At 48.6% G+C, this 17,606-nt stretch overlaps 1 protein-coding gene across 1 annotated transcript in view; it reads right to left on the bottom strand.

The window, feature by feature from the left end:
* Positions 1–17,606, bottom strand: part of COX15 (cytochrome c oxidase assembly homolog COX15) — a 301,085-nt gene that overhangs the window by 55,111 nt on the left and 228,368 nt on the right. Inside the window, exons 6-7 of the mRNA XM_069611522.1 lie at positions 8,712–8,793; positions 8,009–8,163 (exon numbers count right to left, since the gene is read on the bottom strand). Coding sequence (XP_069467623.1) covers positions 8,009–8,163; positions 8,712–8,793 — 237 coding nt within the window. The remainder of the gene's footprint in view (positions 1–8,008; positions 8,164–8,711; positions 8,794–17,606) is intronic.

Raw genomic sequence — 17,606 nt, 5'->3', positions numbered from 1 at the left:
GGGGAAACGGGGGAAGACAGACAACAATCCTATTAGGCCAGGTGTCATTCAGATCGCGCAAGTGCAAGGGAGGGGATGGAGGAGAAGTGCAGGGGGAAGTGGAAGAGGAACGTGCAGTACATGGGATAATACAATAAATAAACAATAATAAAAGTGCGGCCAGCAGGTGGCAAGTGAAAGGGTAAGTGCAGACGTCCGGTGTCAAGTGCAGGAAGTGGGACCGTAGGGATATAGAAAACAGTCACCAAGTGCAGGGGTTGTCAGGAACCGACTGGCGGGGGAGTGGATCTGGGCCCGAGATCGGAGGGTGGCCAGGTAACCAGTGCAGTTTCCGTGTCAGCCAGGAAATCAGCAAGGGAGAAGAGGAGAAAAAGCGGACGAGAAGAGAAATGTTTTGAGGTGCTTACAGAACCGAAGATGATTCTTCTCAAGTTTCAGGGAGGCAAGGAGGTTGTTCCAGAGGGAGGCCCCAGCCGAAGAGAGTGATCTACCACCAGCTTGTTGCTTGGAGAAGCGACTGACCCTGAGGGAATTGGAAGCAGATGAGCGAAAAGCTCAGGAAGGAAGGTATTTAGGAAGAGAGAGTTGAAGGTATTGAGGCCCCAGGACACAGAAGGCTCTGTGGACGATGCAGAGGGTTTTGAACTTAATTCTCGCAGCCAGTGGGAGCCAGTGCAGAGATTTCATTCCTGGAGAGATACGATCCCTGGGCTTGAGGACAAGGACAAGTCTCGCAGTTCTGTTCTGGATAAGTTGCAGAGTGCGGAGAGTAGAAGCAGGTAGAATTAGAAAGAGACTGTTACAATAGTCCAGCATGGAGAGAAGCTCTGGAGACAGTGAGCTTCTGGGGGAAGGAGAGGAAAGGAAGAATACCTCTGAGGAGGTGTGGCTTGTAGTATGACTTCTTAGAGTCAGAGATGTGAGGAGAGAAGGAGACAGTAGAGTCGAAGACGACCCCGAGATTTTTAGCATTGCAGGTGGGAGCAGGAAGGGGGCCAAGAGAGGCCGGCCAGAGAGATACAGGAAAGGAGGGAGTGGGTGTGCCGATGAGGAGAATCTCAGTCTTACTGGCATTAAGGCAGAGATCACTGGCGGCGCACCACTCCTGGATAGCAGACACAGTCGGAGATGAGCGAAGTAGAAGAGGAGGCCCTGGGTAGCCTGAAGATGAGCTGAGTGTCATCCGTGTAGCACTGAAAGTTGGGACAGCGAGCAGCTATGCGGTGGGCCAGGAGTGCCAGGTGTTGGTTGAACAGCCAGGGAGAGAGGTTAGACCCCTGGGGGACACCGCAAGTAGAGAAAAAGATAGCAGAGAGGAAGGACCCAAGATGAACCTGGGAGGGTCGGTCAGAGAGGAAAGAAGTCAGCCACGCCAGAGCCTGACCAGTGATACCCAGGTTATCACGGAGACGGTTGAGCAGGATGGGATGGTTGACAGTGTCAAAGGCAGAAGAGAGATCAAGCAAGATGAGGACACAGGAGGTGTTGGAGTCAAGGTTGGAGAGCAGGTCTTCACGGATGTTCAGGAGAGCAGTTTCCGTGTTTCTGGCAGCTCTGAAGCCAGACTGATGGCCATGAAGACAGCCAACAGATTCACTGTGGAGATTAAGCTGGGAGATGGCCAGTTTCTCCAGGAGCTTGGCCAGGAAGGGAGTGATGGAGATGGGGCGATATTTAGCCGGGCAGGAGGGGTCAGCAGAGGGTTTCTTAAGAAGGGGATGCACAAGGGAGTGCTTCAGGGCGGATGGGAAGACTCCAGTGGCAAAGGAGTGATTGCAAAAATCAGCAAGGACAGGAGCCAGGGAGTCAATGTGGTCCTTTATGGTTTTGGAGGAACAGCGGTGAACCTGTTTTGACGAGACTTTCATAGATCAGACTTGTCTAGAAACCTCATCAGCGGAGAACAGGGGAAAGGCAGAGAAGGAGGGAGGAGAGGAGGCCGCAGAAAGGCCAGAGGAAGAGCAGGGGAGAGTGTGAGGGAGGGAATAGGAGGAGAGTGAGGACAGGATGTCCTGAGTTTTAGAGATGAAGTGAGAAGCCAGTGCCGTGCAGTGGGCCTGGGAAGGGACAGGAGAGGTAGAGACTGCGGCAGGATTGGCCAGTTCCTTGCAGATTTTAAAGAGTTCAGCCGAGTTGTTTGATCCAGAAGAGACGCAGGCTTGGATATGAGCCCTCTTCTTGGTTAGGACAGAAAGCAGGTATTGCCTCTGGAGCAGGCGGCAGACCAGTTTGTCAGAGAATGTACATGAAGCCCGCCATTTCCTCTCGGCCACCCTGCACTTGCGTTTCAGGGTAATGAGGTCAGAGTCATACCGGAGTTGCACGAGTTGCACTTGGCTTTGGGCTTCAGGCGGATTCTCATGACAGCGGCAAGGATATCAAGAGTATCAGATATAGCAGAGCGCAGCGTGGAGAGGGCTGTGTCTGGCGGCGAAAGCCTCAGCTGACACGCGCTTCATGGGTCGGATGACCGAGAAAGTGGGTGGCAGTGATGGAGGTGGCTTGGCCAGAGGGGTAGGGAGGGTGAGGTTGGAGGAGAGGAGACAGTGTTCACTCCAGGAGAGAGGAGTGGAGAGAGGAACAGAGAGAGGAAGGTCTGAGGAGATCAGAACATCCAGCGTGTGCCCTGCAGAGTGAGTCGGCCCAGAGGGGAGAATAGTGAGTGAGATAGAGTCGCAGAGGTCACGAAAGAGTACAGAGGGAGGACAGGAGGCATCCAGGTGGATGTTGAAGTCCCCAAAAAGGTGAAGAGGAGTGGTTGAGGCCATGAATGAGGAGGAGAGGTCCGCCCACTCAAAGGAAGGAGGAGATCTGACCAGGGGGCCGATAGATAGTAGCCATAGTAAGGGAATGGCTAGGGGAGAGAGAAGGCCTGCATAGGAATGACAGAGGCAGGAATCCACTCGGGGAAGATCAGGGCTATACCCCCACCAGAGCGGTTGGACCTGGGTGCGGAGAGGATCTTGTAGCCGTCAGGTAGGAGCGTGTCAAAGCTAGTGATAGAGCTGGCCGTGAACCATGTCTAAGTGAGACCGAGGACATCAGGTCAAGTTCTTCAAGAAGGCGGCAGATATCAGAGGAGTGTTTGACAGCAGAGCGAGAGTTAAGAGTGGCAATATGGAGAAGGTTGCCATCCTTGAAGGACTTCCAGGGAGGGGTACAGGTCCGAGGTATGCCCTTTGGAGGTGTAGAAGGAGCCTGAGAGGGGGTAGAGAGGTAAGGAGAAGGCAAGGTAGCCGAGGAGGAGGCAGAAGGGAGAGGTGAGGTAGTCACGGAGGGGAGAGGGGACAGTTGGAGAAGAAGGGAAGTTGATGAGACGCGGGAGGCGTCTGTCAAAGAGGTGACGGTTGGCCTGAGGGCCTTGGACCAAGATGGTCCCATTAGAGTATTCATGGAGTATACATTAATGATGACCTTAGAGGAGTGGAAGGAGGCCAGGAGGGCATCCCACCGGGTGTCACCATTAATGGGAGAGGAAGAGAAAGGAGAGAGAACAGAGACCATATGAAGGGTCCATAGGTCAGGCGAAGGAACGACAAAGAGGATGTCGGTGAGAGTTTCCTTGAAGGAGGCACTAGTGTAGGTGTCAGCTATAGGGAGATCTGGGTTGGAGACCAGGATGTCCTTTTTAAACTTCTTCCTACCAGATTTAATGAGGAGAGCCGGATAGTCGATAGATAAGCAGTTGGAAAAGATAGGAGAGACAGTGAGCACCATAGAGTAGGTGGGAGAGGTGGAAGGGAGAGGGGGAAGACTCTAGAAAGGACAACTAGAGCAGGCAGACAGGACAGCGAGAGGCAGGCAATTAGAGTAACGGGACAAGACGACACGCAGGATTTAAAGAGATCACAAAAAGCACATTAAGACAGAAGGGGAGACACACCCAAGTTTGAGAATCCTGAATATATGGAGAAAGGCCTAGGGTACACAGTGCAATTCTATAGTACTCAGTCACATTTATACACCACCTACGTTTGAGAATCCCGAATATTCTGATCTTAGAGGCATTACCTTTTTTTCTTTTTTAAACATTATTCATAGTTTAGAAAATAGAAAAATTAAGAACAATAACGAAGAGAATGTTAAATCATTTTGAATCTGAGGTTAGTGAAAAACATGATTAAGGAGAGGCATTTTATATCTTCTCTTGCACAATTCGTGAAGGTATTAAAACCATTCCTACGGTCCATGTATCTCTTCTACCACCTATAATCATGGGCACATCCCGGCCCACGTCCATTCATGGGTTGCCTACTGCAGTGCTGCATCTGTACCGTCTGCTGCTGCAAGGAATTCATTCAGTCGGGCCCAAATGTCTTTTGGCCTATTAGCCAGAGGTTGCAGTGAAGCATAAGTCATTGATTGACCATAGGAGTATCTTTCGTCCATCAGTCAGGATTCTACTGTTGGGGCCCTTTTAACCCCCTCAGCACATCGTCACATTCCATCTAGCTGCCAGTGGTGCCAAGTTGACAAATCTTGTGTCCTCATTCAACTGAACCCGAAATAGGCCTTGGAGCCACAATATAGGCTCTGGCTGTAACTCCACTCCCACTATTCTGGACAATGTATTCCTATCACCTTTCGAGAAGTCCTGCACCCTAGCATCGCCTCATGCTTAATGCAATAGGTCGGCCTGATCCCTTGTACACCTCTTACATTTATCTGGGACCTCTCCGGTGCACACATGCATCCTGTGTGGGGTGTAGTATATCTGGTGTAGGTATTTCAAATGTATCAACTTGTGGCCCCGATTTGTGGATCTGTATTTGTTGACATGCCCAATCCCACTCTGGGTCCGTAAACAGTATCCCCAGTGTTTCCTCCCAGCATGCCTGTGCTGCAAATGTGGAATGCTCCGTACTGTATTGTGCCTTTTGGTATAAATTAGAGAAGATGTGTGCTCATTGTTAGATAGATTGCATAATCGGGGACACCCTTGGCAATGCAATGTCTTCTTCTCATGGGCCACCGCCAGGAGCACATCAAGGTCCCTCTAGTTTAGTATATTCATGATAACTGGACGCAGTGGAGGAATCGGGAGGCAGTCTCGCCATTAAGGCTCTGGGCGGGCGCTCCACTACCAAATGCTCCGAAACCGGTGGGTTGCCTACAATCTCTTTATAGGAGCTCCATGGACACTTCCATTTTGTAATCGATATTGGAGGACAAAGGCAACCTTGTCAAGTGTAGATTATTTCTCCTTGATCTGCGTTCCAGGTCTTCTTATTTGGAGCTTATACACTTAATTTCAAGTGCTAACTTGTCCATGTGCTACACCGTTGTGCGGCTGTATCCTCAAGTGCTTCAATGTGATCTTCCGCATGTGTAAACGTGGCACATAGCTTGTCAATTTGAGCCATTGAATTATGGACCTTGGAGGATAAAGAATCCAGTTTCTGGACCATGACATAAATCCTGTCCTTAGATGGCAGAAGCCAATCTGTGTTGCTGTTGTAGTCAGTGTGTCCCAATGCCGCATCTGCACCCTGTGTCTAGGCCCACAGCAAGTTTACGTATGCTTCCATTTTGGCTTGTTTCTTGTTGTTCCCCATATTTCCAAGGGATTAGGGGGTCCACTCCCCTATCCTTGCCGGATCACTTATTATGGTGGAATCCTACACTGCAGCCCAGTTACCACAGCACAGCCAACACCCGCGCCGTTGACTCTCTCAATGTGCTGTGGCCTCAGTATTTGAGGTGCCTGTTTCAGTCCCTGCCTCTATGCTGAAAGTGCATTCAGAGTTTTTTTTAAAATCTCCCCGCAGCTCCACTGCCACAGTTGCCCAGTGTTAGGTCTGTGCAGATGCCAAATTGAAGGGGAGAGCTGTTGCCGCCATGCGCAGCAGCCACCACGGCACTTACCACAACACTGGCAATCCATCTCAGTTCCAGGGAGGGGCAGCACATATTATGGTGCAGAGCAGGTACACCGATCCGGCCTGCAGCACCCTCCTCCAGCCCACATCACCTGAGGCCTGCAGCGTCACCTCCCGTGCGCACTGTGCCCCGCTACCGGGTCCCATGTCGCAACAGGCATCCTTGGTGCACTACGCCCAGTTCTGGTGCCCTGGCTTTCTATGCCCTCTCCCGGTCCCCCACTGCATGGGTAGAGTCAGATGCAGCCATTGATATTTATTTTGAAGTATTTTCTGCCCAGCGCTGTGCTCCTCTAGTTTGCAGCCATTTTGAGCGCTGCACTCTAGTGTCCCACCTTAGAGTTATTACTTGACTAATTTAGCTTGAAAGATCTAGAGTATGATTACTTTCTCCGTGATTTTACTTTAGAAGGGGTGTTGGACAATGGGGTAGTAGTTCTTGAATCCAGTTGATTCAAGGTGAGGCTTTTATAAGAAAGGGAGCATATGTGTAATTTTCAGGGTGGTTGGAAAGCGCCATTCCATGTAAACAGTGACCAGGGATTTGCAACAGTTTACTTAGATGACCAAGGATGGGGAGAGGTCCTCTATGTAGGTAGTACTTTGAGCGGTGTTAGAATGGCTGAAGAGGGCTTGGACGGTAGGGGTCGGAAGCTCTTCCACTCTAGGGGACTAGATTATGAATATGTATGCGAGTTCGGGAGTAGGGTCAATGTTAAGTTTGACTTTGCCAACAAAAGAGGTTGATGGCTTTGCAGTTTAGTGGAAATTAGATGTGGGTCTGGTATGGGGCTGATGAAGAGTGACTGCTTTGATTATGGGTTTACTTTGGTTTTTGGCTTTGATGATAGTGTTGATGAAGTTTGCTCTAGTTAGTTTAATGTACTTTTTCCACTGGTGGTAGAGCTTTGAGTGAGATAAGAGGTGTATGATGGAATCAGATATGCATCATTTAGGTGCTGTGGACCTTGAATTTGCGTCTTGTGATCGACTATGAAAGCATTAGGAGGGGCGGGCTTTAGCTTGATGGATTTCAATTTGAATTATGCTTCAGCAATCTGCTTGGTTGTCTGGTTTTAAAGGTCACATAGGGTGAGAAATTCCAGACTGGGCTGGATGTTCTTAGTGAGAGTGAGGAGGTCTTGTTGCACAGGGTCATAAGACCTTCCAATCATCTGGTTGCAAATTGGTTATTTGATAAACTGGCAAAGAAGACAGGAGTTAATGTCAATGTGTGCAATAAAAAGCAAGGTATGCATTCAGATTTACAGAACGCTCACGTTTTAAGAGAAAAAAGCAGCAGGAGGTCTAGACATTCACAAACAGGAAAATAACCAATATTTATGTGCTTCACTCAAATCAGCCTTAAAATGTTATCTTCTAACCAGGACTTTTTGGAATGATTTATTCATGTTTATAATGATGTATTGATGTCCACAATAAGTTGCAATTGGTTTTTCCTGCGTCAATATGCACATGATGATGTCTTAACTTCACTGATTAGCCAGGGACAGTCAGCCAATTCAGCTGTATTTTCTGTTTTGCAAACACATAGATCCCTCTTAGGACTAATATTGGATGTGCTTTTCCATTTCATGTTGAAACTGTTTCTGTACTTACTGTTTGTGTTTCCTCACAACAAAATTTTCTCTGTTGCTAGCTATTCCCCATATGATTATGTTCAAATATACATTTAGATTTTTTCACAATCACTGTTTAATTGTTGAAATAATAGCAAGTTGCTCTACTTTATTTAGGTTTTGTATCACTTTTTGATCTATCAGCACTATATTAAGCCGGAATGTCTATTTCATGAATCTCAGACAATTTTCTTTTGCACTAAAAAAAAATATATATTTGCTGTACACTCTATTTACTTTTTCTTTTTTTGATTTTGGCATCATCGAGACCCTGAGTACTCACAGGGCTTATGGTACAATATATATAGGTACCATAGATCTGTAAAAAATGTGATTAAATTACCACTTAAGGTAACATCTATATAGCATACATTGTATTTACAAAGTTAACTACACGGGAACACCTTTTTGTGTACTCACTCAAAGATATGGCACTTGGTCAGGACTTTATGTAAGGGGATATATAAAAAAGAATAAAAAAATCAGTACCAGTATTCTATGGTCAAACTGCACTGTTGTTGGGTTTTCAAAGACATTTTTCAGTGCTGGTGAGAAAGCAAGAAGGTCGTCGGGGATCCACCGTTCGCCCATCTTGGGGAAAGAGTTGTAAACTAGACCAGCGTCCAGTCCTGCAACAAATGCACCTAAAATTGATATACAAATACATGACATTTTAATATATGCGGACACAAAACATATGTACTTCCAAGTCTGGAGAAAGAATGAGGAACACAATGTGCTTGGATCCATATGACGAAGAGAATGCATACCAAAGTGATGCTTGAAAAGCAAAGTCAGGTGGGCCCCCGAGTAAAGAACGATGTGTATGCAGTCTGCAAACCCTGCTGATCCACAGTCACACTTCAGCTTGATCCCCCAATATAGATGCATATAATACTTCACACCAAGCGTTGTTCATACCATTTTATCCACAGGAAACATACTGGTAAATTTCCCTATAAAACTGCAATATCTTGATTAGTGCCCATTGGTATTTCCACAGTCGGGTATTATGTAGAATACATTATTCAATGCAGGCGGTATGAGCAAGATGGTCATATTTAAAGAGGCAGAAATGTATGACATTGCCCCCAATCTTATTTTTAAGCATTACCATATCACGAGTTTGCAATTTATTGGCAACATTCCTGTGTCCTAAGGTTGATGCTGACGTGGTGAAACTACTAATTACCTGAAAGGGCAGTAAGAAATACAAGCCCTGCTGTTCCATGAGCAAACCTTCGCAGCTGCATCAGTCTGTGGGTTTCTGTGAACTGTCCCAAAAAAAGAGAGAAAAGTCGATTTAGAAGCAAAATTATCCGACAAGGCCTGCAGACAAAAGCATCATGATTTACAAGCACATCCGCTTCACAAGCACAAAAAGCTAAAACATATGGAAGAAATGCTGCCATATATGGGTGTGGTCCCTTTATAAGTCAAGCATTCATATGCATATGAAACATGGTTGTCATGCACACACAACATATTCCATTTTAAATACAAGTGACAATATTTCAACCATGTTTATGCTTACTCACAATCTTTGAACAGTAACACTTCACTTTGCTTCTGTACAACCATTTATACAGGTGATTAGGCCAGTCCATTTACAGTAATACTCTTGCTTCAATGAGAACATATTAATCTATTTAGTAATTCTCTTCCCTCTCTGCCCCCGCCCCTCATTTATTAAAAGGAAGACGTAGGATTCGAAAACCTACGCTCCATGGCGACCACCTTCATATGGAACGGCGGAGCAAATAGGCTGAAATGGGACAAACTAGTGGAACCCTATGAAATGGGGGGCTTCGCCGCACCCGACTTCGAGCTGTATTATCAAGTGGCGCAGGCACAATATGCTAAATACTGGCAGGACCCTATTGATAGTGCACCACACTTCCCCATTGAACGGCACTCGGTCCGTCCGTCAGACCTAAGAGCCATAATTTTCGCAAGATCTCATAGAGATGAATGTACATTTGACCCCGCATCTTGCACAATCGCGGCATTGGCCGCAATCAGTAAACGGCTTCACATCGACACACCCTATGATTCACAAGCCCTGTTATGGAACTTTCCAGGCATTAAGCCAACATACGACATTAGCATACAGAAGGCTTGGATCCCGGAACACGAAACGAAAGCCATGTTTCCAGACGGTAGATTCGTAACCCCAGAGGACTTCGCAGACACAGTAGGGAGAAACCAACTAGTCACCCTGCAATAAAACCGTATTAAGGCAGCATTCAAGAAACGATGGCCAACATTCCCAATAGAACCGCCCGAACACCCATGTTATCATCACTGTATTCACAAACAGGTACAGGGGTGTCCATACTATACAACATAATTCAAACACACGCAAAATCGTCTAACATCAAGGCCTCATGGGAAAAAGACATAGGTGCAACAAAAGAAGAAGGGACATGGACCAGGTACTGTCTCCTCACTAAGAAGGTATCGCTGAATGCGGGCCTAAGACTCATACAGTTCAAAATATTGAATAAACTCCATTACACCACAAGCAGAATGGCGAAATTTCATAAATCTGTATCTGGAAACTGCTCGAAATGTAACAACCCCTGTGCGGATGCATTCCACATGTACTGGGCCTGCCCCTTGATAGTAGGATTCTGGCGTGAAGTAGCGAACATATTAGAAGACATAACAAATCCCAGCGCAGCTCAAGCCTCAAAAATACCTCTTCGGTGATATAGGGAAAACCCCAGAAAAAACCAGGAGATTGTTTAACGTAGCCTGTGCAGCACCTAAAAAGTATATCCTTCAAAATTGGAAGAGTAGTCATGCCCCACGCGCAGAAAATATCCTCAGAACTTTAACATATATTAATGAATGTGAGGAAACTTATATAGGAATGGTATCCCCATCTTGCAGACCGAAAGACATTTGGACTCCGTTTAGAACATACCTGGGCACCACCCCACCAGACACTGAGAACTCTGATAGCGAATGAACTCATAACAAAGCCCATCAATCCGTAACTGCAGTATGACTAAAATGATGTAAATATGCGAAGATGTATGTTGCTGGGTGGTCTGGGGGAGGAAAAGGGGAGAACTGTGTTGTGAAGTTATTATGTTATGTTGTTATTAATATGGAGGGGGAGACATGTATGCAATGCAAGGAAGCTCTCGCATGTTATTGGGCCGTAGAGAGATTTAAACATTTTGTCTGGGGTGTGGAATTTGTGATCCGGACGGATCACAAACCTTTGAAAGTAATCTTTGAGACGAAAGGTCTGGACAAGATTTCACGAAGGGTGGCTGGATGGGTCACCAGGTTGCAAGCGCACAAGTTCGTTATGGAGGTGATTCCTGGAAGAGAGAACACGTTGGCGGACAATTTGTCAGAGTCAAGGTTAGTTCCCAAGATAGGATTGAAGATGATAACATGGAGATGGTGTTTGTGAGTACAAAAGGCATTGTATCCAAGCAAGAGTGGTTGGATGAGATAAGGAAGGATGTGATTTTGAGCAGGGTGATATTGTATGTAGTTTCTACTGTTTGGCCAAATAAATCATCCTTGTTGGAGGAAGAAAGACCTTTCTGGGAGGTGAAGGATGAATTATCTGTTGCGGATGAGATATTGTTCAGGTGGGAGAGGGCAGTAGCACCAGTGGGGATTTGAAGAAAGATTATCGATCTGGCGCACAGTGGACATATTGGCATCGCAAAGACGAAAGGGGTACTGAGGACGGATTACTGGTGGCCAGGCTTTGATAAAGAAGTTGAAGCCCGTTTGAGTGAGTGCCAATTTTGCATAAGAAGTGGTAAGGGCGTAGAGGCCAGGAAACAACCTTTAATTGATGTTGGTGTTCCGTCTAAGATTTGGAGTGATGTAGCTATGGACATATTAGGACCCGTCGATTTGGGATATGGTCGGGGAAGGTTTGTGGTTCTGGTTGTCGATTTGTTCTCTAGGTGGGTAGATTTCAAAGTTGTGAGAGAAATATCGGGGGAAAGTATGGTTAAGGTATTGCAAGAGATCTTTGCAAGTGAGGGTCTCCCAGGAAGTGTTCTTACAGACAATGGCACGGTGGATGCTTTCCCAAGTATTTGGAAAAATGTGGTGTGAGCTATAAGAGGGCAGCTCTTTATCATCCTGAAACCAATGGAGCCGTTGACAGGTTGAACAGATGTGTGATGGCGAGCATTCGCATGGGGGAAGAGTGTGGATTGGACAAATTGGTGACTATTCAAAATAGGATGTGGGCATTGCGCATGGCACCTCACGCTACTACCGGTCTGTGTCCGTTCGAACTTATGAGAGGTCGAAAACCTTACTCCATGGCGTGTCCGCCATGGTTAGGCAGAAGCAGGAATCTGATGTGGTTATCGATGAGGTGAGGAAGTCTCAAGAAGAAGAAGAGTGAATGGGTCATGCGTGAGAATAAAAAGGAGAGGAAGGAAGGAATTGCGTGTGGAGTGTGGTGACTGGGTGAGGATTAAGAAGGGAGTGGTGAGAAAGAAGGGTGACTTGTATTCTGAACCAGTTAGAGTTGTTGCTGTGTTGAAGGGTGCAGTGCGTGTTGCTGGTGGTCAGGTTTGGAATAAAGACCGTATCGCTACTGTAAAAAGATGTCACGTGTAAAGTGGAGAGACTTGGTGAAGAACTTTTATGAAAAAGAGGGAGATGGGTTGTGAAGTTATTATGTTATGTTGTTATTAATATGGAGGGGGAGACATGTATGCAATGCTAGACGCTATGGAAGCGTGGAGTTGTCACTGCTGCCAGGTTCTGATGATGTCATAGGGCCACTAGCCGCTTGCTCAGTCCCCAGCATTCTATATTTGTCAGTTGGAGTTGTCCCTTGCTTACATTGGATGTTTCTGATGTGCTGGGGGTCTTTTACCCGTTTACTAAATAAATCCATATCACAAGGACTTACCTGCCTCCACGAGTGCCTTCATAACAAACCTTCATTGAAAAGTTTATGTATTGAGATGTAAGAGGGTAACAGAAACATATGTGATGACGTATGAGGGGGAGAAAAAGACTGTAAAAATGAAAACTGTAGACGTCCTATTACAACTCTACCATTCATAATTTCATCTTTCATGTTTTAATTTGATTTTTACAGGTGTTGCTATGAATAATATCTTAGACTTGGTTGGGTCTCTAATCTCCATGTTGCTTTTTTCAGGGGCTAAAGACGGTCCGACAGTTCCCTCCTGTGGAGATTCAAACTTGATTTTTGCTACTGCTGTTAAGATGATGAGCGGTCATCTGTTTTACTCACGTTTTGGAGATTCGTCTTCCATGATAGTGTGGGGGGAAAAAAAGGCCTGAACAGCCCCATGTTGTCTCCACTTAACTACTTCCTTCAGGACAGCACATGCTGCACTGAGCAAAGCAGCATGATGCTGCTCCTGTCCAGCTCCCATGTTCCCATGGTTCCGACCCATCCCAGGACCTACACACTATCTGTGCAGCACAGTTCTAGGCGCACCAGCCTTGTCGAGCTTGAATCAGGGGCAAGGCACTGTGAGAGAGATGACACTGCGGCCAAACTTTAAATTTCAACTGCAACTTCTGTTCAGAGAGTGGTCTCTAGTTCAAGCCTTCACTGGTGGTGACACACAGGCCCATGCCTAAACTCCCCTTTGGTTTAACTTTACAGCACTGCTCACCAAGGGGTCAATCAAATCTATGCAGCGCCTCACAGAAAGAAAAAATAAAACAGCCATTATGGTAGGCCACTAGCTATGGACACTACTATTTTGTACATGTGATTGTGTTTGCTGTGATGTTATCCTTTATCGGATTTACAATCCTAAATTGTATATAACACTTGTGTATTTGTGGGTGTAAACATTTATAGAGAGTTGGTTTTAATTATCCAGCAGGCATAATTGGTTTTAATGGTTTAACCGAGAAGGGTTAGATGATGCAAAGATCCAGTCCCCACAACACCAAGGTATGCACCCAGACCCAGAGAAGGTCTGCACCATCAGCAACTTGGCTGCTCCTATGAACATGGGTGAAGTACAGTCTTTTCTCGCCACGGCGGGCTACTGTGGTCAGTGCTCTCACAAATTAGGCGACCCCTTACAGCGTTTCCTTAAGAAGGAGACTATTTGTATCGTCACCCGAGTGTCAGATGGCCTTTGATCAGATCAAAATCTGAAGCCAAGCAGTGATTTCTTTTTTTGTTACATAGTTTTCTCACAAATTAGGCGACCCCTTACAGCGTTTCCTTAAGAAGGAGACTATTCGTATGGTCACCCGAGTGTCAGATGGCCTTTGATCAGATTAAAATCTGAAGCCAAGCAGTGATTATTTTTTTTGTTATATAGTTTAAAATACCATTTCACAAAATATCAAAAGACAAACATATCTTTTACAGACATTTTAACAAAAAAACACTTCCAAATAAAGGAGAAGCAGTTAAAAAAGAAATCACTAAAGTACAGTTTCGATATCAATAAAAAATGACAGACCAATAAATAAGGAACAAGTTACTTACCTGTAACTGTTGTTCTCCAGCATGGGTCTGGCATGGATTCACATGCTCATGAATATTCCCCGTCGTCAGGCTGGGAATCCTCGGTAAAGAAAAAACCAGTATCAGTTTCGTTTCTGATCTGTCTTTCGTAGTAATAACCAATCACTGGTCTCTGCGTCATACTGACCACAGCCAATGACTGCCCTCTACCTAAGCACCGCCTCTGGCAGCCATCTTCAGATTTGGAAGCACGTGAAGTGGCAGTATGACCAAGTGAAGAGCCGCAGAGGGGTAGGCGGGAGGGTTCGCATGTGAATCCATGCCAGACCCATGCTGGAGAACAACAGTTACAGGTAAGTAACTTGTTCCTTCTCCAGCATGGGGTCTGGCATGGATTCACATGAATAAAGAATACATAGCAGTACACACATGCACAACCACGGGAGGTGGCAAAGGCTCAACATTAAGCATTACATCAAACTCAACATTAAGCATCTTACCTCCTCACCAGGCTCACCTCAGGCGAACAGGTTGCGCAGCACTGCTTGGCCGACCCTGGACTCCTCCCTGGAATCCCGATCGACGCAGTAGAATTTCGTGAAGGTGTGCGTCGACCTCCACGTAGCAGCCCTGCATATGTCCAGCAGGGGCACACCAGAAAGGAACGCCGTGGTAGCTGCGATCGCTCTGGTGGAATGGGCTCTCGGACGGCCAGGCAGCGGTCGGTTTGCCAACCGATGACAGTACATGATACAGCCGGAGAGCCATCTGGAAATGGAAGCCTTCGAGAGAGCCTTCCCCTGATTGACAGGTCCAAAGTTCACAAAGAGTTGTGACGTCTTCCGAAAACACTTTGTGCGGTCCACGTAGAACTTCAGCGCTCTAGCCACATCCAGCGAGTGCAAAGTCCTCTCAGCCGGCGACGAAGGCGACGGGAAGAACACAGGCAACACCAAGGGTTCGTTGAGATGGAAGTCCGACGGTCCCTTGGGCATGAAGGAGGGGTGCGTCCTGAGCACTACCCTCGTGTCATGAAAAGTCAAGTACGGGGCCTTGCAGGAAAGGGCCTGGATCTCTCCCACCCGTCGTGCGGAGGTGATGGCCACAAGAAACGCCGTTTTCCACGACAGAAACTTCAACGGGGCCGAGTGCAGAGGCTCGAACGGAGGTCCCATGAGCTTGGTCAGCACCACGTTGAGCTCCCACGCCGGGGCCGGCGCCTTCACCGGCGGGAACGATCTGAACAGTCCCTTCATGAACTCTTTCACCAGACGATGAGACCACAAGGACGTCCGGCCCGTGGTTCTGGTGTATCGGGAGATCGCAGCAAGATGAATCTTGATGGACGAGTGTGCCAGTCCAGCTTTGGCCAGCGTCAGAAGGTACGGCAGTACCTGGGGAGCCGTAATCCGTAGAGGGTTAATCTTCTGTGCGTGGCACCAGACAGAGAACCTCTTCCATTTGTGTCCGTAGCATTTAAGAGTCGAGGACGCCCTGGCCTTTGCAAGAACCTCTCTGCAGTCGGCCAGTATGTCGTATCCTCCAAACTCTAGTGCTGCAGGAGCCAGGCCTGCAAGTTCAGCGATTTCAGGTCGTGGTGGAGGATGGCGCCTCCTTCCCTGGAGAGTAGATCTGCGTCCACCGGCAGCTTGATTGGCGGGGACGCTGACAAGTCCAGAAGGTCCGGGAACCATATCTGCCTCGGCCACGCAGGTGCGACGAGGATCATCCTGCACTGTGACCTCTTGAGCTGGTTGACGAGCCGGATTAGCAGTAGCAAAGGAGGGAACGCGTAGAGGAACAGGCCCTCCCAGGGGAACGAGAAAGCATCGCCCATGCTCCTCGCCTGGGGAAACCTGCTGGCGAACCTCCGGCACTTGGAGTTCGTCGCCGTCGCGAACAGGTCGATCTGGGGTGTGCCCCACCGTCGGAAGAGGCGATCCACTAGATCCTGCCGTAGTTCCCACTCGTGGCACGAGCGCAGCTCCCTGCTGAGTGAGTCGGCGATGGTGTTTTTTATCCCTGCCAGATGAAACGGCACCAGAAACATCCTTTGGGCGACGGCCCAATGCCACAGGTCCTGCGCCTCCTTGGACAGTGCTGGGGACCTGGTTCCGCCCCGTTTCCTGATGTAAAACATGGTGGTGGTGTTGTCGGTGAAGATCCTCACCACCTTGCCCTTGAGGGACGGAAGGAAGGACCTGAGGGCCCAGAACACTGCACGAGGTTCCAGGACGTTGATATGGAGGGACTTCTCCGTCGGGAGCCAAAGGCCTCTCGCGTGCAGATTTTCGGTGTGCGCTCCCCACCCTTCCAGGGAGGCATCCGTGGTCACTGTCTCCTGGTGGTCTGGGGTCTGGAAGTCCATGCCCGCCGTCAGATGCGTGCGGGTGCCCCACCAACCGGACCGCTCGGCGGAAACTCTCGTCGAGTGTGATCCTCTCCTCGAAGCCGCCCGTCGTTTGGATCCAGCGCGCGTCCAGGAACTCCTGCAACGGGCGCATCAGGAGCCTGCACATGGGAATGAGGTAGATGCAAGAAGACATCATTCCGAGGAGGGACTTGATGGACCTCACCTTGGCCGCGTCGGAAACCAACATCCGCTGTACCTTGCCCAGGATGGACCTGGTCCTTTCCTCCGACGGGGAGGCCAGAAGGGACACTGTGTCGAGCTTCGCTCCCAGAAACAGTGCGTTCCGCGCAGGTAGCAGGTGGGACTTGGCGTAGTTCACAGAGAATCCCAGGTCCGTGAGAAGTTGGACGGTCCTTGCCGTGTGCTCCACGGCGAGCTCCCTCGTCTTGGCTCGGATGAGCCAGTCGTCCAGGTAGGGGTAGACGTGGATCCCCTCGCGGCGCAGCTGCGCCGCCACCGGTGCGAGGCACTTGGTGAATACCCTGGGTGCCGACCGTAGTCCGAAGGGGAGGGCTTTGAACTGGTAGTGACGCCCTTGGACCACAAACCTGAGGAATTTTCGGTGCCCCTTTAGGATGGGAATATGGAAGTAGGCATCCTCCAAATCCAACGACGACAGGAAGTCTCCTTCCTCCAGCTGACCCAGGACGTGCTGGAGGGTGACCATCCGGAACTTCTGCGCCTTGATGAACTTGTTCAGACGTCACAGGTCTAGGATGGGGCGCCATCCTCCCGTCGTCTTCTTCACGAGGAAGTATCTCGAGTAAACTCCGGAGCCCCGAAGCCTCTTTGGGACGAGTTCGATGGCGCCCTTACCTCCAGGAGAAGCTGAGGGACGTGAAGCTCTTTCCTGGCCACGGGGGGGACGCGCGGGCACCTTCTTTGAAACTCGAGCGCGTGGCCCCGGGCTAAGGCGTCCAGCACCCAACGGTCGGTGGAGATGGACTCCCACACGCTGACGAAGCTCGCCAGTCGGCCTCCCACCGGGGTGCTTCGGCGGGGGCCCGACCCCACGGCCGGTTCAATCCTGTTTCGACGAGGCTTTGCCGCCTTGACCTCCTTGGCGACGACGGCGGGGTCCGCCAGACTTGCCCCGTCCTCTGTAGGCCTCCTGAGACGACGAGCGGGCCGCTTGACGGTAGGTGGAGAAACCGCCGCCGGAACCTTTGGAGGCGCCCTTGCCTCCGCTGCTCCGAAAGGGCGTCCGT

The sequence above is a fragment of the Ambystoma mexicanum genome, chromosome 8, assembly GCF_040938575.1.
Source record: "Ambystoma mexicanum isolate Mex_15411 chromosome 8, UKY_AmexF1_1, whole genome shotgun sequence".
Taxonomy (NCBI): Eukaryota; Metazoa; Chordata; class Amphibia; order Caudata; family Ambystomatidae; genus Ambystoma; species Ambystoma mexicanum.
The sequence above is the reverse complement of the archived record's forward strand: the minus strand, read 5'-3'. Positions and strand labels throughout refer to the sequence as shown.